General features: G+C 38.0%; 1 protein-coding gene across 1 annotated transcript; it reads right to left on the reverse strand.

Moving 5' to 3' along the window:
- Window positions 1–20,245: 20,245 nt before the first annotated feature.
- LOC140174394 (uncharacterized) lies at window positions 20,246–21,175 on the reverse strand. Its single transcript, XM_072198844.1, has one exon. The coding sequence runs from the start codon at window positions 21,173–21,175 to the stop codon at window positions 20,246–20,248; it is 930 nt and encodes a 309-aa protein (XP_072054945.1).
- Between the last annotated feature and the right edge of the window lie 262 nt (window positions 21,176–21,437).

Consider the following 21,437-nt stretch of genomic DNA (forward strand, 5'->3'; position numbering starts at 1 on the left):
ACATCACTGAGCCTCGCCTCTCCCCTGTTTGCTGGTTACTGATTTTTCTGATTTTGAGTTATTGATGGTGCTATGGTGTTTAACTACATTGTTAAATTTTGTTAATTTTATTGATTCTGATTTATAAGTTGTTGGTTTTCTAATTTTTCTGATTCTAAGTTATTGATGGTGCTATGGTGCTGACTTCTTTTTTATTCTGAACTCGGACAAAATAACATTGTTGCAGCTCCTGTTGTTAAGTTTTTTGTTTCTATAATCTTTATGAAATTGGAATAACTGTTGATGGTTAATTTTAGTGATTTTGCAATAATTTTGTTGATGATGCTGTTAAAGCTAGTGATGAAAAGCAGGAGCAAGTAGAGTTTAAGAAAGTTCAAGATAGTGTGGCTTAACTATCAAGTTGTTATTCATTGGATAGAGAGCCTTTAACTTTATTATCAACAGTCTCCTTTTATATAAGCCTAATACTCATTGTAATCAGTTAGCGTTTTTTACTCATTGTCAATTTTGGTTATTTCAGTTTTATGTTTTCCGTTCTTACTATACATTTCTATTTCCAAACTCTCTGCATCACTATTGCTTCTATAATAACATAAACTTGTTCAGGTGCTTTGGTGCTGTGTTTACAAAACTACAAACTAATCGGCAAGTGCACCGGGTCATACCATGTAATACATCAGGTGAGTGAGGGTCAATCTCACGAGGATTGATGGACCAAGCAACAATAATTGAATGATTTACTTAGTCAGACAAGCACAAATGAGTGTTTTGGGTTCAAATGCATCAAACAGTACTCAGAGAAATTAATAGAGCAAACAGTAAACGGGTTGTGAAGATTATATGGGAAAACAGTTAAGGTTTCAGAGGTATTTATCTTTTTGGATTAACAATTCCTACCAACTACTTTAATCATGCAAGATTCAATTCATGGCAAGCTTTAATTGATTAAACCCTAATTCTTTAGTAATTTAATCTCCTCTAACCTAATCAAACAATTCCTTGGTCACTTAATTTAGATTAAAGGTGTAAGTCCAATTCTAGCATATTGTCCACACAAACCTTAAATATTCAAAGATGATGTGATTATGTGTCACGTATCACGTTAAATCCAAGCAATTAGATAATTATGAGGATTTACTTTCAAGCTGTTATTCAAGTGAGTTAACTTTTCTAAGATTCAACAAGAATTCAAATAAAAAAAGAGTTATCTTCCAATATACTCTAATTCCTAGGATGAAGAACGAAAGTAATCCTTGAATTTAGATCAATAGATTAATCAAAGTAGAATGACAATAGTGTTATTCCATCAAAATAAACAGAGCTCTTAACCTTAACAGAGGAGGTTTAGTTGCTCATGGCTCAGAGAAAACTAGGGTTCCAAGAGTGTGTAAAGTGCGAAATGAGAAAGAGAGAGAAGAAGAGAGCCCGAAGGGCTGAATCTTTCCTCCTTTTATATCTAACCTAATTTGATTTGAAAATAAAATAAATTAGTAATATCTAAAACCTAAAAGATTGTGTTAGTAATATCTAAAACCTAAAAGATTGTGTTTTGTTTTAATAATAATGAAAAGAAAATGAAACAAAATAAAATAAAATAATTATTAAATAAAACTAAATTAACGAAGCCCTTCCCTGGAATCTATATACGCGCTACTAGGCTGAATGCCAGGCTCGGCGTTTAGTGCCGTTGAATCAGAGAAAAATTGTGGACATGTCTGACTCTTGACGCTAAACTCCAGGCTTGGTGTTTAGCGCCACTAGCGTGTAGCTCTGACACATTTTACGAAGCACCTGGCGCTGGCATTTAGTGCTGATGAGCGGATATTTTATACGCTTTTTGGGGGTAATTTCATGTAGATTTTAGTATGTTTTAGTTAGTTTTTAGTATAATTTTATTAGTTTTTAGACAAAAGTCATATTTCTGGACTTTACTATGAGTGTGTATGTTTTTCTGTAATTTCAGGTATTTTCTGGCTGAAATTGAGGGAGCTGAGCAAAAATCTAATTTAGGCTGAAAAAGGACTGCTGATGTTGTTGGATTCTGACCTCCCTGCACTCGGAATGGATTTTTTGGAGTTACAGAAGTCCAATTGGCGCGCTCTCAATTGGGTTGGAAAGTAGACATCCAGGGCTTTCCACCAATATATAATAGTCCATACTTTGCGCCAAGATAGATGACGTAAACGCCAGTTCCATGTTGCAGTCTGGCGTTCAGCTCCAGAAACAGGTTGCAAGTTGGAGTTCAACGCCAGAAACAGGTTACAACCTGGCGTTCAACTCCAGAAACAGCCCAGGCATGTGAGAAGCTTAAGTCTCAGCCCCAGCACACACCAAGTGGGCCCCAGAAGTGGATTTCTGCACTATCCATCTTAGTTTACTCATTTTCTATAAACCTAGGTTACTAGTTTAGTATTTAAACAACTTTTAGAGATTTATTTTGCATCTCATGACACTTTTAGATCTGAATTTTATACTCTTTGACGGCATGAGTCTCTAAACTCCATTGTTGGGGGTGAGGAGCTCTGCAGCGTCTCGATGAATTAATGCAATTATTTCTGTTTTCCATTCAAACACGCTTGTTCCTATCTAAGATGTTCATTCGCGCTTCACTATGAAGAAGGTGATGATCCGTGACACTCATCACCTTCCTCAATCCATGAACGTGTGCTTGACAACCATCTCCGTTCTACATCAGATTGAATAAGTATCTCTTAGATTTCTTAATCAGAATCTTCGTGGTATAAGCTAGAATTGATGGCGGCATTCATGAGAATCTGGAAAGTCTATACCTTATCTATGGTATTCCGAGTAGGATTTAAGGATTGAATGGCTGTGACGAGCTTCAAACTCGCGATTGTTGGGCATAGTGACTGACGCAAAAGGATCAATGGATCCTATTCTGACATGATCGAGAACCAACAGATGATTAGTCGTGCTGTGACAGAGCATTTGGACCATTTTTACGAGGATGGAAAGTAGCCATTGACAACGGTGATGCCCTACATACAGCTTGCCATGGAAGGAACTTTGCATTTATGAAAGTGAGAAAGCATTATGTTGCAAGAATTCAGAGGACAAAGCATCTCCAAAACTCCAACATATTCTCCATTATTGCGTAACAATTATTTATTTTATGCCCCTTTTTTTTACCTTTTACAATCGAGGCTAAAGAATCCTATTGGTATCCTGACTAAGACTAATAAGATAACCATAACTTGTTTCAAGCCAACAATCTCTGTGGGATTCGACCCTTACTCACGTAAGGTATTACTTGGACGACCTAGTGCACTTGCTGTTTAGTTGTGCGGATTGCAAAAGTGTGATTGCAATTTCGTGCACCAAGTTTTTGGCGCCGTTGCCGAGGATTATTCGATTTTGAACAACTAAAGGTTTATTTTGTTGCTTAGATTAGGAATAATTTATTTTTGTTGCTATAGAGTCATTAAATCTGAGTCCTTTATTTTCTTTTCAAAAATTTTTCAAAAATATTATTTTTCCTTATTAATTTTTAATTTTTATGTGAGTTTAGTTTTATATTTTAAGTTTAGTGTCAATTGCATATTTTATATTTTCCTTTAAATTTTCGAATTTGTGTTCTTTATTCTTCCTTGATCTTCAAGTTGTTCTTATTTATTTTTCTTATTTGATCTTTGGTTTTTCTTGTTTTGTGTCTTTTCTTATTTTTCTTGTGCTTTTTCAAAACATTAGTTTTCAAAAAAATTATTTTTAGGTATTAAAAATACATTTTTAAAACACGTTACATTTATAGCTCAATTGGCTAGAGCGTTGGTTTATGTTCTTGGTAATTGGGTATCTTCGTTTTAAAATCTTTTTCAAAAATAATTTTTCTTTGATTGAATCTTGTGCCAAACTTTAAGTTTGGTGTTTTCTTGTTAATTTTCTTTAATTTTCAAAAATTTATTTTGGTCTTCTAAAAATTTTAAGTTTGGTGTTCTTTCTTTTGTTCTTGTTCTTGTGATTCTTCAAGGTGTTCTTGAGTCTTTCTTGTGTTTTGATCTTAAAATTTTTAAGTTTGGTGTTCCTTAGTGTTTTTCCTCCAAAATTTTCGAAAACAAGGAGCATTAGATCTAAAAAAATTTAAGTTTTGTGTCTTTTGTGTGGTTTTCTCTTTCATCATAAAATTCAAAATTAAAAAAAATCTTTTCTAACTAATTTTAAGCCATATTTTTGAATTTTTTTATATAAAAATTCATATTTCAATTTCAAAATTTTTCAAATCTTATCCTTTTAAGATTTTAAAAAAAATTAATTATATCTTTTTCAAAAATATCCTAACCACTTTCTCTCTCCTCACTTTTTCGAAAATCTTCATAAAATATTTTTAAATTCTTTTTTTTATTTTTATTTTTATTTTTATTTTTATTGTTGTCTTTATTTTATTTTATTTTATTATTATTATTTCGATTTTTTATATATAATAAAATAAATAAAATAAATTCACATCATCTCCCTTTCTCTATTATGGACTTAAGTGAAAATGAACACTACTACTTTATATGGGAGTAGTATCTGTATACCCTCCATTGGAGTTAGTAATTTTGAGTTGAACTCTCAGCTCATTATCATGGTGCAGCAAAGTTGTCAATATTCCGGTCTTCCACAGGAAGAACCTACAGAGTTTCTGGCACAGTTTTTACAAATTGCTGACACAGTACATGATAAGGAAGTAGATCAGGATGTCTACAGATTGTTACTGTTTTCATTTGCTGTAAAAGACCAAGCTAAGAGGTGATTAAATAACCAACCTAAGGACAGCATAAAGACATGGAAACAGCTGTTAGAAAAATTCCTGAATCACTATTTTCCTCCAAAACGGATGACACAGCTAAGGCTGAGAATCCAAGGCTTCCAACAAGGAGATAATGAATCCCTTTATGATGCATGGGAGAGATACAGAGAGATGCTAAGAAAATGCCCCTCTGAAATGTTCTCAGAGTGGGTGCAGGTAGACATCTTTTATTATGGGCTTACATAGAAAGTTCAAATTTCTCTAGACCACTTAGCTGGTGGATCTATACACATGAGAAAGACAATTGAAGAAGCTCAAGAGCTCATTGATACAGTTGCCAGAAATCAGCATCTGTACCTAAGCAGTGAACCTTCCATCAACGAAGAGGCTAAAATAGTAACTACTAAACTCAGTCTTACAGAACAAGTTACTGAATTCAATCAGCAACTGGATTTTCTAACAAAACAGCTAGCCGAATTCAAGGAGATACTACAAGAAACAAGAATGGCTAATATGAATATAGAAGTACAGTTGAAGCAAACAGAACAGCAATTATCAAAACAAATAACAGAAGAGTGCCAAGCAATTCAATTAAGAAGTGGGAAAACATTAAGTACCTCACTTCAAGATAGCAGGAAGCCAAGAAATGAGCAAACTAACCAAAATTCCTCTGAGGACAGTAAGAGCCCAGAGAGGAATAATTTTGACGCTCAAATGCCAGAGAATGGGTGGAAAGCTGGCGTTGAATGCCCAAACCATGCTCAGTCCTGGCGTTCAACGCCAGAAACAAGCAAGGAATTGGTGTTGAACGCCCAAAGCAAGCAAAGTTCTGGCATTTAGATGCCAGAAACAGATAAGGAGTTGGCGTCTAATGCCATTCCAGCTTCCATTCCTGGCATTCAAATGCCAGTGGGAGATCAGACACATACAAGTGCTGATAACAACCCGTCTAAAAAGGCTTCTCAACCCACATTTGTAGGCAATAAACCTGCAGCAACTAAGGTTGAGGAATACAAAGCCAAAATGCCTTATCCTCAGAAACTCTGCCAAGCAGAACAGGATAAGCAATTTGCCCGCTTTACAGACTATCTCAGGACTCTTGAAATAAAGATTTCGTTTGCAGAGGCACTTGAGCAAATACCCTCTTATGCTAAGTTCATGAAAGAGATCTTAAGTCATAAGAAGGATTGGAGGGAAACTGAGAAAGTTTACCTCACTGAAGAATGCAGTGGAGTCATTCTGAAAAGCTTACCTGAGAAGCTTAAAGATCCGGGAATCTTTATGATACCATGCACATTAGAAGGTACTTGTATCAAGCAAGCTCTATGTGATCTTGGGGCAAGTATTAACCTAATACCTGCAGCTACTATCAAAAAGCTTGGGTTGACTGATGAAGTTAAACCAATCCGGATATGTCTCAAACTTGCTGATGGCTCCATTAAATACCCATCAGGCGTAATTGAAGACATGATTGTCAAGGTTGGGCCATTTGCCTTTCCCACTGACTTTGTGGTGCTGGAAATGGAGGAGCACAAGAGTGCAACTCTCATTCTAGGAAGACCTTTCCTAGCAACTGGGCGAACCCTCATTGACGTCCAAAAAGGGGAAGTGACCTTAAGAGTCAATGAGGACGAGTTTAAGTTGAATGTTGTCAAAGCTATGCAGCATCCAAACACCCAAAATGACTGCATGAGCATTGATATTATTGACTCTCTAGTAAAAGAGATCAATATGACTGAGAGTCTCGAATCAGAGCTGGAGGATATCCTTAAAAATGTTTAGCCTGATCTGGAGGAACCAAAGAGAATAATACAACCTCTGAAAATTCCTCATGAAGAGGAGAAACCTCCCAAACCCGAGCTCAAACCATTACCACCATTCCTGAAATATGCATTTTTGGGAGAAGGTGATACCTTTCCTGTAATCATAAGCTCTACCTTAGAACCACAGGAAGAGGAAGCATTAATTCAAGTGCTAAGGACACATAAGACAGCTCTTGGGTGGTCCATCAGTGATCTTAAGGGCATTATTTATCCCATTTCTGACAACCCCTGGGTAAGCCCTGTCCAAGTCATCCCTAAGAAGGGTGGCATGACAGTGGTTCATAATGAAAAAAATGAACTGGTTCCTACAAGAACAGTTACAGGGTGGCGTATGTGTATTGATTACAGAAGGCTCAATACAGCTACCAGAAAGGATCATTTTTCTTTGCCATTCATAGACCAGATGCTAGAAAGACTAGCAGGTCATGAATACTACTACTTCCTAGATGGATATTCAGGTTATAATCAAATTGCAGTAGATCTCCAGGATCAAGAGAAAACAGCATTCACATGTCCATCCGGAGTATTTGCATACAAAAGGATGCCATTTGGCCTGTGCAATGCACCTGTAACCTTTCAAAGGTGTATGCTCTCTATTTTCTCTGATATGGTAGAAAAATTTCTGGAAAGTCTTCATGGATGACTTTTTAGTATTTGGAGACTCATTCAGCTCCTGTCTTGACCATCTAGCACTTGTTCTGAAGAGGTGCCAAGAGACTAACCTGGTTTTAAACTGGGAGAAATGTCACTTTATGGTGACTGAAGAAATTGTCCTTGGGCACAAAATTTTGAACAAGGAAATAGAGGTGGATCAAGCTAAGGTAGAGGTAATTGAAAAATTACCACCACCTGCCAATGTTAAGGCAATCAGAAGCTTTCTGGGGCATGCAGATTCTATAGGAAGTTTATAAAAGATTTTTCAAAAATTGCCAAACCTCTGAGTAATCTGCTAGCTGGTGACACACCATTTATTTTTGATAAGGAGTGTCTGCAGGCATTTGAGACTCTGAAAGCTAAGTTGGTCACAGCACCAGTCATCTCTGCACCAGACTGGACATTACCATTTGAACTGATGTGTAATGCCAGTGACCATGCCATTGGTGTAGTGTTGGGACAAAGGCATGACAAGCTTCTGCACGTCATTTACTATGCCAGTTGTATTTTAAATGACGCACAGAAGAACTACACAACCACAGAAAAAGAGTTACTTGCAGTGGTTTACGCCATTGACAAGTTTAGATCTTATTTAGTAGGATCAAAAGTGATTGTGTACACTGACCATGCTGCTCTTAAATATCTACGCACAAAGCAGGATTCAAAACCCAGACTCATCATATGGGTGTTGCATCTGCAAGAGTTTGATATAGAAATAAGAGACAGAAAAGAAATAGAGAACCAAGTAGCAGATCACCTATCCCGAATAGAACCAGTAGAAGGGGCGTCCCTCCCTCTTATTGAGATCTCTGAAAACTTTCTGGGTGAGCAATTCTTTGCCATCCAGGAAGTGCCATAGTTTGCAGACATTGCAAACTATAAGGCAGTGAGATTCATACCCAAAGAGTACAGTAGACAGCAAACAAAGAAATTGATCATGGATGCAAAGTACTATCTTTGGGATGAACCATATCTCTTCAAGAGATGTGTAGACGGAGTAATCCGTAGATGTGTGCCTAAAGAAGAAGCACAGAAGATCCTCTGGCACTGCCATGGATCACAGTATGGAGGATATTTTGGAAGTGAGCGAACAGCCACAAGAGTCTTCCAATGTGGCTTCTACTGGCCTACTCTCTACAAAGACTCCCGAGTGTTTGTACTTAATTGTGACAGTTGCCAAAGATCTGGCAACCTGCCTCACAGTTATGCCATACCTCAACAAGGGATCTTGGAGATTGAGTTGTTTGATGTATGGGGTATTAACTTCATGGGACTTTTCCCACCATCATACTCAAACACTTATATTCTGGTGGCAGTGGATTATGTATCCAAATGGGTGGAAGCTATTGCAACACCCACTAATGATACTAAGACAGTGCTGAAATTTCTCTAGAAATAAATCTTCAGTAGATTTGGTATCCCTAGAGTACTAATCAGTGATGGGGGCACTCATTTCTGCAATAAATAGCTTTACTTTGCTTTGGTTCGATATGGAGTTAGCCACAGGGTAGCTACTCCATATCATCCACAGACAAATGGGCAAGCTGAAGTATCTAATAGAGAACTTAAAAAAATCTTGGAACGAACTGTGATTAATCGTAGAAGGGATTAGGCAAGAAGCTTGGATGATGCTCTGTGGGCATACAGAACAGCATTCAAGACACGTATAAGAACTTCTCCATACCAGCTGGTGTATAGAAAAGCCTGTCACTTGCCAGTGGAACTGGAACATAGGGCCTATTGGGCAACCAGATTCCTAAACCTTGATGCCAAGTTAGCTAGAGAAAAACGATTGCTCCAGTTAAATGAGCTAGAGAAATTCAGACTCAATGCTTTCGAAAATGCAAAAATTTACAAAGAGAAAGCAAAAAGATGGCATGATAAGAAACTGTCATCCAGAGTCTTTGAGCCAGGGCAGAAAGTTCTGCTATTTAATTCTAAGCTCAGATTATTCCCTGGGAAATTAAAATCCCGGTGGAGAGGACCATATGTGATTACAAGTGTGTCACCATATAGATACGTAGAGCTTCAGGATAATGATTCTAACAAAAAGTTCATTGTTAATGGACAGAGAGTCAAACATTATCTTAAAAGCAATTTTGAGCAAGAATTCTCAAAACTGAGACTTGACTAAAGCTCAGTAATAGTCCAGCTAAAGACAATAAAGAAGCGCTTGCTGGGAGGCATCCCAGCCATTTACAAAGCTTATTTATCAATTAATTGATTTTTACAGGTATATGTCAATTATCTTCAAGGTAAAATAGCAATTGCTTGAGCTCACAGAGTTACAGAAGGATTTAGAGAATAAAACATCAAAAAGAAGCTCACTGGTGCGGAAAAAAAAGCCAGTAAGAGCTGTTTTGGGCATTGAACGCCCAAAAGAAGCACTCACTGGGCGTTCAACGCCAATAAGGATAGCCATATGGGCGTTAAACGCCAGAAAGAAGCATCATCTGGGCGTTGAACGCCAGAAAGAAGCACCTTCTGGGCGTTCAAAAAAATGCCCAGTGACAAAGGAGTTCCTGGCATTCAACGCCAGCTAGAAGCAACAGCTGGGCGTTGAACGCCCAGGAGAAGCTGCAAACGGGCGTTAAACGCCCAAAACATGCAGCGTTTGGGCGTTTAACGCCAGGATTGTGGGGAGGAGGTAATTTCATTTTTAATTCACATTTTTCAAAATTTTTATATTCCAATTCATGATTTCTTGCATAAACATGTTACAAATTCTCATCCTTCAATTCCAAAAATTTTAATCCTAATTTCTAAAATCCCTTTTTTCAAAAATATCAAATGTATCTTTATTCATAAACACAAATCCTTTTCAAATCCCATCCAATTCCTTTTCAAATAATTTTTTTTAAAACTCAATTATCTTTTAAAATCTTTTTCAAAATAAAAATTCAGATTTATCTTTTTCAAATATCATTCACAACTTTTTAATTTTAAATTATATCTTTTTCTTATCATATTTATCTTTTATAAATCATATCTTCTATCTTATCTTTCTTCAAAATTTTTGAAATACCCACCCCCTCCCTTTAAATCCACTCTTGGCCTCTCCCCTCTCCTCAACAATTTGAAAACAAGCTCTCCTTCTATCCCTCTCCTTTCTTTTCTTTTGCTTGAGGACAAGCAAACCTCTAAGTTTGGTGTGTTTATTCGAGATCACTAAACCATACCCACTAAGATCATGGCTCCTAAAGGAAAACAACCCACTCCAAGAGGCAAGAAAGAGAGTATTCCAAAATCACTTTGGAATCAAGGGAAGTTCTTAACCAAAGAACATTCAGACCATTACTACAAAATAATGGGTCTAAGGTCAGTGATCCCGGAAGTCAAATTCGATCTGAAAGAAGATGAATATCTGGAGATCCAAGAGCAAATTTGAAACAGGAACTGGGAAATCCTAGCTAATCCTGAGACAAAGGTGGGAAGAAACTTGGTTCAGGAATTCTACGCTAATCTGTGGCAAACAGACAGGCAGAGAATATCTGGAACTGCTCTCTATGACTATCGGACCTTGGTCAGAGGAAAGATTGTTCACATCCACCCTGATAAAATCAGGGAGATCTTTAAGCTACCCCAGCTGAAAGATGACCCAGACTCCTTTAATAGGAGAATGATGAGAATAAATAAAGGCCTGGACAAGATTCTAGAGGACATATGCCTCCCTGGAGCCAGGTGGACCACCAGCACCAAGGGCGTCCCAAATCAACTCAAAAGAGAAGATCTCAAACCAGTCGCCAGAGGCTGGCTGGAATTCATTGGGCGTTTTATATTGCCCACTAGCAACCGCTCTGAGGTCACTATTAAAAGAGCAGTGATGATCCACTGCATTATGTTAGGAAGAGAAGTGGAAGTTCATCAGTTGATTTCATGTGAACTTTACATAATTGCAAACAAGAACTTCAAAGATGCCAAATTGGCTTATCCTAGCTTAATATCTATGCTATGTAAAGATGCTGGAGTAAAGATGGGAATAACTGAGTATATCTCAGTTGAGCGACCAATCACCAAAACATCAATGGAAAAACAACAAGGGCAGGATGAACCCATCAAGAGGAGAGCACAGGAATTTCTCCTGGAATTTTCTCAATTTGAATACTGGGAGCATCTTGAAGCATCGGTTACCAAGTTGCAAGAAGCTATGGACCAAATAAAGGAAGAACAGAATAATCAAAATAGCATGCTTTGCAAACTACTTGGGGAACAAGAAGAGCAAAGGCATGACTTGAAGGAACTAAAGCGTCAGAAACTATATCTTGAAGGACCAAGCACCCCACAGACTAGAGGAACATCCAGTTCTCAAAATAAAGGTTGTTGAGTCCTAATCTTAGCTTTAATTTTGTGATAGTTGTTCTTATAGGAATTTACCTTAGAAGTTATAATGAGTAGTAGTAATTAGTATATCTATTTTAATTTTATTTCCAATTAAGTTATAATTTATTTTTCTCATCATCATTAAACATGAATAAAATAGTAGATTTTTAGAATAAAGAGGCATTATTTTTCGAGTTCTTAATAAGGAAAATTCTAATTATTCAGATGTGGTGGCAATAATTTTTGTTTTCTGAATGAATGCCTGAACAGTGCATATTTTTTATATTGAGTTTCATGAATGTTAAAATTGTTGGCTCTTGAAAGAATGATGAACAAGAGAAATATTATTGATGATATGAAAAATCATGAAATTGATTCTTGAAGCAAGAAAAAGTAGTGAAAAAAAACAAGGAATTATTGGATAAAGAAAAAGAAAAAGACAATACCCCTTAAAACCAAAAGGCAAGGGTGAAAAGGATCCAAGGCTTTGAGCATTAATGGATAGGAGGGCCCAAGGGAATAAATCCAGGCCTAAGCGGCTAAATCAAGCTGTCCCTAACCATGTGCTTGTGGCATGCAGGTCCAAGTGAAAAACTTAAGACTGAGTAGTTAAAGTCATGATCCAAGGCAAAAGAGTGTGCTTAAGAACTCTGGACACCTCTAACTGGGGACTCTAGCAAAGCTAAGTCACAATCTAAAAAGGTTCACCCAGTTATGTGTCTGTGGCATTTATGTATCCAGTGGTAATACTGGAAAACAAAGTGCTTAGGGCCACGGCCAAGATTCATAAAGTAGCTGTGTTCAAGAATCAACATACTAAACTAGGAGAATCAATAATACTATCTGAATTCTGAGTTCCTGTGGATGCCAATAATTCTGAATTTCAAAGGATAAAGGAAGATGCCAAAACTGTTCAGAGCAAAAAGCTACTAGCCCCGCTCATCTAATTAGAATCTGAGCTTCACTTAAAACTCTGAGATATTATTGCTTCTTAATTTCTTTTTATCCTATTTTATTTATCTAGTTGCTTGGGGACAAGCAACAGTTTAAGTTTGGTGTTGTGATGAGCGGATATTTTATACGCTTTTTGGGGGTAATTTGATGTAGATTTTACTATGTTTTAGTTAGTTTTTAGTATAATTTTATTAGTTTTTAGACAAAAGTCATATTTCTGGACTTTACTATGAGTGTGTGTAGTTTTCTGTAATTTCAGGTATTTTCTGGCTGAAATTGAGGGAGCTGAGCAAAAATCTAATTTAGGCTAAAAAAGGACTGCTGATGCTATTGGATTCTGACCTCCCTGTACTCGGAATGGATTTTTTGGGGCTACAGGAGTCCAATTGGCACGCTCTCAATTGGGTTGGAAAGTAGACATCCAGGGCTTTCCACCAATATATAATAGTCCATACTTTGCGCAAAGATAGATGACGTAAACTGGCGTTCAACGCTAGTTCCATGTTGCAGTATGGCGTTCAGCGCCAGAAATAGGTTGCAAGTTGGAGTTCAATGCCAGAAACAGGTTACAACCTGGCGTTCAACTCCAGAAACAGCCCAGGCACGTGAGAAGCTTAAGTCTCAGCCCCATCACACACCAAGTGGGCCCCATAAATGGATTTCTGCACTATCCATCTTAGTTTACTCATTTTTTGTAAACCTATGTTACTAGTTTAGTATTTAAACAACTTTTAGAGATTTATTTTGCATCTCAAGACACTTTTAGATCTGAATTTTATACTCTTTGATGGCATGAGTCTTTAAACTCCATTGTTGGGGTGAGGAGCTCTGCAGCATCTCGATGAATTAATGAATTATTTCTGTTTTTCATTCAAACACGCTTGTTCCTATCTAAGATGTTCATTCGCGCTTCACTAGGAAGAAGGTGATGATCCGTGACACTCATCACCTTCCTCAATCCATGAACGTGTGCCTAACAACCACCTCCGTTCTACATCAGATTGAATGAGTATCTCTTAGATTTCTTAATCAGAATCTTCGTGGTATAAGCTAGAATTGATGGCGGCATTCATGAGAATTCGGAAAGTCTAAACCTTGTTTGTGGTATTCCGAGTAGGATTCAAGGATTGAATGGCTGTGACGAGCTTCAAAATCGCGATTGTTGGGCGTAGTGACAGACACAAAAGGATCAATGGATCCTATTCCGACATGATCGAGAACCAACAGATGATTAGTCGTGCTGTGACAGAGCATTTGGACCATTTTCACTGAGAGGATGGGAAGTAGCCATTGACAATGGTGATGCCCTACATACAGCTTGCCATGGAAGGAACTTTGCATTTATGAAAGTGAGAAAGCATTATGTTGCAGGAATTCAGAGGACAAAGCATCTCCAAAACTCCAACATATTCTCCATTATTGCATAACAATTATTTATTTTATGCCCCTTTTTTTTACCTTTTACAATCGAGGCTAAAGAATCCTATTGGTATCCTGACTAAGACTAATAAGATAACCATAGCTTGCTTCAAGTCAACAATCTCCGTGGGATTCGACCCTTACTCACGTAAGGTATTACTTGGACGACCTAGTGCACTTGCTGGTTAGTTGTGCGGATTGCAAAAGTGTGATTGCAATTTCGTGCACCAAGTGCCAACCCAATAGAAGGCTTGCACATAGCACGAGGTTCCTGGCACTAAACGCCATGTAGCGGCATTTGGCGCCAGCTCAACAGATTCAAATTTTCTTCTTTTTTTCGCACGTGCCCCGTCAAACTCGCCTGAATTTTTTTTGAAATAAATAAAACCACAATGTGCCTCAATGTAGCATCCAAATAGGCTTCAAATACTAAAATCTCAATAAAACTCAATAAATTCATATCTAAAATAATAAGAAAATATAGAAAAGATGTGCACGCATTACAACACCAAACTTGAATGCTTGTCCACAAGCAACTTAAAACACTATGAACTTGAAAAATGAGGTTGTCCAAGAATTGAGTTTCAATTAAGCTCCTGTCTATTCCCCGAATGGGGTTAATAATAGTTTTGGTATCTCACTATCCTTTGCAGTTCAGAGATGTTAATGTCTCTCAGACTAGATTTCAGATCATATTCTGAATTCTCTTCTTTTTAACCTCTGATTAATCCTTGAACACATAATTTTCTTTTTTCTTTTCTTTGGTGTTTTGTACCTTGAGCCTACCTATGACTCTAAATATTTTGTCTCAACATTTACTAGACACAAAAACACCACAAGCACTTAACAAAAAAACTCTTTGAGTTTCAATTTTTTTCTTTTGCAACTTCCTAATCAGTGGTGCTCAGAGCCTTTAGCATACTCTTTGTTTGCACTTGGCTTTGACTCTAAGTGTTCTGTCTTAAGTTTTACTCAACACATTCACACCACAAGCATATGGCTAGGAAAACAACTCTTTTGAACTTTTGATCATACTTAATCTTCCTAGCCATTCATGCTCAGAGCCTTAGGCCTTGCTTTTTATTTTCTTTCTTTTTTTCTTTTCTTGCTATTTCTTTTGCTTCAAGGATCAATTTCTTGTTTAATTTAGAGAATTCGCAATACTTCTCTAAATTCCTGTACCTCAAGAATTAACAACCTTAACTCCAAGATCAAATATGCACTATTCCTTTCATGTACTCAAAACCATAGATAAATACCACCACATCAAGATAAATAAGACAAATCAGAATATATAAACTCAAGTTCTCATGCATTATATTACTTATTTTTCCTTTTTTTATTTCAAGCTCAATGGGTGATACATGAGACAACTTTTTCAACTAAAATCAAAATACTAAAACAATTAACTAGAAATAAAAAGACTAATACTAATACTCATGCAAAGGATTAGAAACAAATAACAGAAAATAGGAAATAGTAAAAGCAGAAATGGAAAAATAATATAAAAGAACTCAACTACCTTAGTCGTCCTGGTTGCTGCCTCCTCCCTCTGATGGAGCTCCTGGGAATACTTTCTGAAATCCAAAATTGCGCCTCATCTGTGAGAGCTCCTGACATTGACTTTGCTACTCCTCCAATAGCTACTGAAGAAGGGCAGTGTAACCCTCATGACTCACCCTCAACTAATCAATGGATGCAATCAGCTGCTGTCAGTACTCTTGTGGAGGGAAATACTGTCCTTGAGGCATCACTGGCTCCTCCTTCAAGGCTCTAGCATACTCTCGAGCAAACTAGTCTTCTTAGAGATAGGCCTCTCTATAGAGATGAGTGTATCATACTCAATACGTACTTTGGCTGCATCACAGAGGCGATAGATAAGGTGTGGGAATGCCAGCTTGGCATGGGAGGAGGCATTGGAAGCAATGCTATAGATCTCCTGTGGAATCACCCGCTCTACCTCCACTTCGTTCCCAAGCATGATATATTAAATAATCACTGCTCGGTCTATGGTCATCTCAGAGCGGTTGCTCATCGGAATAATGAAGCGCTAAATAAACTCCAACCACCCTTTAGCAACCGGCTTCAAATCGTGCCTCCCCAACTGGTAGGGCTGCCTCTCATAGTTGAGTCTCCAATGGGTACTTGGAAGGCATATGTCTGCAAGTATATGCTCTGGCCTCTGGTCGCTGTTGACCCTCTCAGTATAGGACTCATCATCATCCCCAGTATGAGGTAGGCAGAGTGTCTCTTTCACATGCTTGTATATGACTTAAGCATTGGTGTAAAACTCTTAGACCATCAGTTGGCCCACCTTGGTCACTGGGTTACACAGTGTGTCCCAACCCTTCCTTCGAATTTTAGCTAAAATTTCCAAATATTCCTCCGATTTTAGATCAAATCGGACCTCCGGAATAACCTTCTTTCGCCCAATGATTTCATGAAAGTGGTACTCATGTACCTTGGAACTATACCGGTTTGCATCATATGGACTGGTTACTGGGGCTTTAATTTCTCTTTTTTCTTCCTAGAGGAAGACTCCCCGGTCTTGGGGCCATAAATAATAATTAATGAAAAAGAAACGCGGCGCGGCCATACCAAAGTTAAGAGATTTGTTCGTCCTCGAGCAAAAAAAAAAATATAAGGAAGAGAAAAGTAAATGGTGGTAATGGATGAAAAAAAATTAAGAAAAATAATAATGGAGAATAGATGAAAATAGTAGGAATAGTAAAAGAAAATGGAGGGGTAGGGAAGTGAAAAGAAAAATGGGTTTGGAATTGGAAGGGTAAAAGAAAGATAAGAGAGGGTTAAGTGAATTTGTGTTGTGTGAAAAAGGAAGGAGAAAAGGATTATATATAGATGGAGGGGGACGGGTTCAGTTAGGGGAAGGGGATGAGGAGGGAAAAAAGCAAATGGGATTAAATTGGGGGGTTGGGGTTGGGGTAGGTGAAAATGGGAATTGAAGGAAGTAAATATGGAATGGAGGTGTGTGTAATGGAAAAAAAGGGGGAGAATCGTGAGGAATGGGGGTAAACTGATTGGGGAGTGGGTTGATGGGTGTGGAGCCCACGAATATTCTATTTTTCCAATTTCAAGCCCCCTCGAATTAGACGCCCAGTCGCTACTAGCGCTAAACGCCTGCTTCGGCGTTTAGCGTCGATAGCGCTTTTTTTTAGGATAAAGGCTTGGCACTAAATACCCAGGTCCGCATTTAACACCAAGAAGGCAGAGAGAACTTCACATGTTATAGCTACCTTGGCGCTAAACGCCCAGCTTGGCGTTTAGCGCCATTGAGACAGTGGCTGATTCTTGGGATTCTTGCTCCTCGGTGCTAACGCTTAGTCTGGCTTTTAGCGCCACCTTCACAGTAAGGTTGCCTCGAACTACATGTCTTGTGGCACTAAACGCCAGGTCAGGGCGTTTAGCACCACACCTCCAGTGAGCTTGTCTCGATATTTGTGTTTCTCGGCGCTAAACGGCCAACAGGGCACCCGAGGTCAATTTCATCCATGGTAGTCTGTTTTTCCTTATGATTTCTCCTGTTCTTGTTTTCAACACTTTGCATGACTAAAACACATGTAAAAATAGGGAAAACTCTAGAAAGTAGAAGAAAAAAAAATAATCAACACCAAAATTAAAATAACTATAAAACTAAGGATACAGATAGCTGGGTTGCCTCTCAATATACGCTTATTTAACATCACTAGCTTGACGATCAACTCTGCTAAGTCAACAAATGAGCAGACCTCTGACGATCAATCTTGCCCCCGAGATAGTGTTTCAGCTTCTAGTCATTGATAGTGAACTTTCTATCTAAGTTTTCTTCCTGAGGTTACATATGATATGGCGACACTTTGGTTACCACAAAAGCTCATGACCACCGGGATTTCAACTTCCCAGGAAAAAGCTTGAGCCTTGAATTGAACAATAAGACTTTCTGGCCTAGCTCAAATGCTCCAGTGGATATCTTCTTACAATACCACACCTTGGTCTTCTTTTTATAGAGTTTAGCATTCTCATAAGTAGAGTTTCTGAACTCACCATGCTCATTCAGTTGAAGGAGCCTTTTTTCTCCTACGTTCTTGACATCAAAATTCAAGAACTTTGTTGCCCAATATGCTCTGTACTCCAACTCAACTGGCAAGTGACAGACCTTCTCATAGACCAACTAATAGGGGGACATACCAATAGGAGTCTTGAATGCCGTCTGATACGCCTAGAGAGCATCATCAAGCTTTCTGGCCCAGTTCTTCCGTGAAGTACCGATGGTCTTTTCCAAAATTCTCTTAAGTTTTTTATTGGAGACCTCAATCTGCCCACTTGTCTAAGGGTGATAATGGGTTGCCACTTTATGATGGACTTCATATCTCTGAAGAAGTGAGTCTAACTGTTTGTTGCAAAAAATGGCTTCCTCCATCACTAATTATTGTCTTTGAAACACTAAACCGGCTGAAAATATACCTCTAAAGAAAGCTCATCACCATTTTGGCATCATTAGTGGGTAAAGGCACTGTTTCCACCCACCTGGACACATAATCCACTACCACCAAAATACACGTGTTTGACTATGAGGGTGGAAAGGGTCACATGAAGTCAATACCATACACATCAAACAACTCAATCTCTAGTATTCTTTGCTGTGGTATCTCATGGTTGTGGGGAAGATTCTCCACTCTCTAGCACTTGTCACAGTTCATCACAAAATCCGGAGCATCTCTAAAGAGAGTTGGTCAATAAAAATCGCTCTAGAGGACCTTAGTTGCTGTCCTCTCACCACCAAAGTGGCCTTCGTACTTGGAACCATTACAATGCCAAAGAATCTGCTGTGTTTCCTCATCTGAGACACAACGCCAGATTATACCATCTAAGCATCTCATAAAAGGATAAGGTTCTTCCCATAAGAAGTACTTTGCATCATTTAAAAGCCTTTTAACATGTTGTTTAGTATATCCTTGGGAATGAACCTCATGGCCTTGTAGTTTGCAATATCTGCAAACCACAGAGCCCTCTGAATCATAAAAGTTGCTCATCTGGGAAGGTCTCAGTCATAGGAGCGGACTCTTGCTTTCCTTCTTCAGGCTCAATCTTGAAAAGATGGCCAGCCACTTAGTTTTCTAACCCTTTCTTATCTCTAATCTCAATATCAAATTCCTAAAGAAGGAGCACCCACCTAATCAACCTTAATGTAGTATCCTATTTAATTAGAATGTACTTAAGAGTAGCATGATCAGTAAAAGCAATTACCTTAGAACTAATTAAATAGGAGCTAAATTTATCAAAAGCATAAACTATAGCTAATAATTCTTTTTCTGTAGTTATGTAAATCTTTTGCGTGTCATTTAGTACACATCTAGCATAGTAAATGACGTGCATAAGCTTGTCTTGTCTCTGTCCCAAGACAGCTCCTATGGCATGATCAGTAGTATCACACATCAATTCAAACAGTAAATCTCAGTTAGCAGGAGATATGATGGGAGCAGAGACAAGCCTAGATTTTAGAGTCTCAAAAGCATGCAAACAATCATCATCAAAACAAAAAGAAATGTCTGCAACCAAGAGGTTACTCAAAGGCTTAGCAATTATAGAAAAATCCTTTATAAATCTCTTATAAAATCCTGCATGTCCCAAGAAACTCCGATTGCCTTTACACTAGTGGGTGGTGGTAGTTTTTCAATCACCTCCACCTTAGCTTTATCAACCTCAATTCCTTTACTTGAAATCCGGTGCTCAAGAACAATACCTTCAGTTACCATAAACTTTTTTCCAATTCAAAACAAGGTTTGTTTTTTGGCACCGCTTCAAGACTAAGGAAAGGTGTCTCAGGTAAGAATCAAAAGAATTACTAAATATAGAAAATTCACCCATAAATACCTCAACAAACATTTTAACCATGTCAAAAAATATGGAAAACATGCACATCTAAAAAGTTGTTGGGGCATTACACAGTTCAAACGGCATCCTCCGATAAGCAAATACACCAAAGGAGAATGTGAATGTCGTCTTTCTTGATCTTGAGGGTCCACTACAATCTAATTATAGCCAGAATAACCATCTAGAAAATAGTAAAAAGCATGTTCGGCTAACCTCCAAGCATCTGATCAATGAAAGGAAAGGAAAAGTGATCCTTCCTTGTTGCACTGTTGAGCCTCCTGTAATCAATACATATGTGCCACCCCGTGACAGTTCTTGTAAGACTAAGCTCATTCTTCTCATTCTTGACCAATGTCACCCCTCTTTTCTTGGGAACCACTTGCACAGGACTCACCCATGGATTGTCAGAAATTGGATAAATTATCCAGGCTTTCCAAAGCTTTATAGCCTCTTTTTAGACCACTTCTTTCATGGTTGGATTGAGCCGCCTTTGTGGTTGCACTACCGATTTAGCAACTTTCTCAAGTAGGATCTTGTGCATATACTTAGCCGGACAGATCCCCTTCAAGTCACTAATGGTCCACCCAAGAGCTGTTTCATGACTCTTAAGCACTTGCAACAATGCTTCCTCTTCCTCATGCCTCAAAGAACTACTAATAATCACTAGATAAGAATCATGCTCGCCTAGAAATATATTCTTCAAAGAGGGAGGTAAGGACTTTAACTCAAGCTTTAGAGGCCCTTCCTCTGTAGTAGGCGTGTGTGGCTTCTCCCCCTGAGGTGATGATTCATCAATTTCAAGCAAATTATTCTCAGAAGGGGATTTCAGAATACCATCTAGCTCTTCAACTTCAAATACTTCTTGAATCAGTGGCTCAATAAGATCAACTCTCATATATCCCTCAAAATTACTAGGATGTTGCAGAGCCTCAAGCATATTAAGGACAACCTCTTTTTCATTGACCCTTAAAGCCAATTCACCCTTTTTCCTCAAAATAATAAATGCATTTTTGTCCTCTTTCATATCCAATATTATAAAATCAGCAGGAAAAATAAATAGTTCTACTTTTATAAGTAAATTCTCAACAAATCCCAAAGAAAACTTAATTGAACAGTCAACAAGTTGAAGAGAAATACGAGTAGGTTTTACCTCATCAATTTGGAGCCTTCTCAACAAGAAAAGTGGCATGAAGTTGATGATAGCTCTAAGATCACATAATACCCTCTGAATAGTGATATCACTAATGGTGCAACAAATCAAAAACCTTCCTGGATCTTGCATCTTCTCAGAGAGATCCTTCTGAATAATAGCACTGCATTCCTTTGTTAGCACCACGGTTTTAGTCTCCTTCCAATTTCTCTTGTTAGTCAACAACTCCTTCATAAACTTAGCATAAAGAGGGATTTTTTCAAAGTCCTCTCCAAAAGGAATGTTGAAATGAAGCTTCTTGAAAACCTTTAAAAATTTGGAAAACTACTTGTCTTTAGATGCCTTCTAAAGTCTCTGAGGATATGGCATCTTAGACTTGTACTCAGGTGCTTTAGAATTTGCCAGATATTGCTCAATATCAATTGGAAAGGGGTCATCTGAATGCCTTGGAGAGGCGTGTTCTTCTTAGCTCTTAGCCTCCTCTGGAGCTTCTTTT

The sequence above is a fragment of the Arachis hypogaea genome, chromosome 7 (assembly GCF_003086295.3).
Source record: "Arachis hypogaea cultivar Tifrunner chromosome 7, arahy.Tifrunner.gnm2.J5K5, whole genome shotgun sequence".
Classification (NCBI taxonomy): domain Eukaryota; kingdom Viridiplantae; phylum Streptophyta; class Magnoliopsida; order Fabales; family Fabaceae; genus Arachis; species Arachis hypogaea.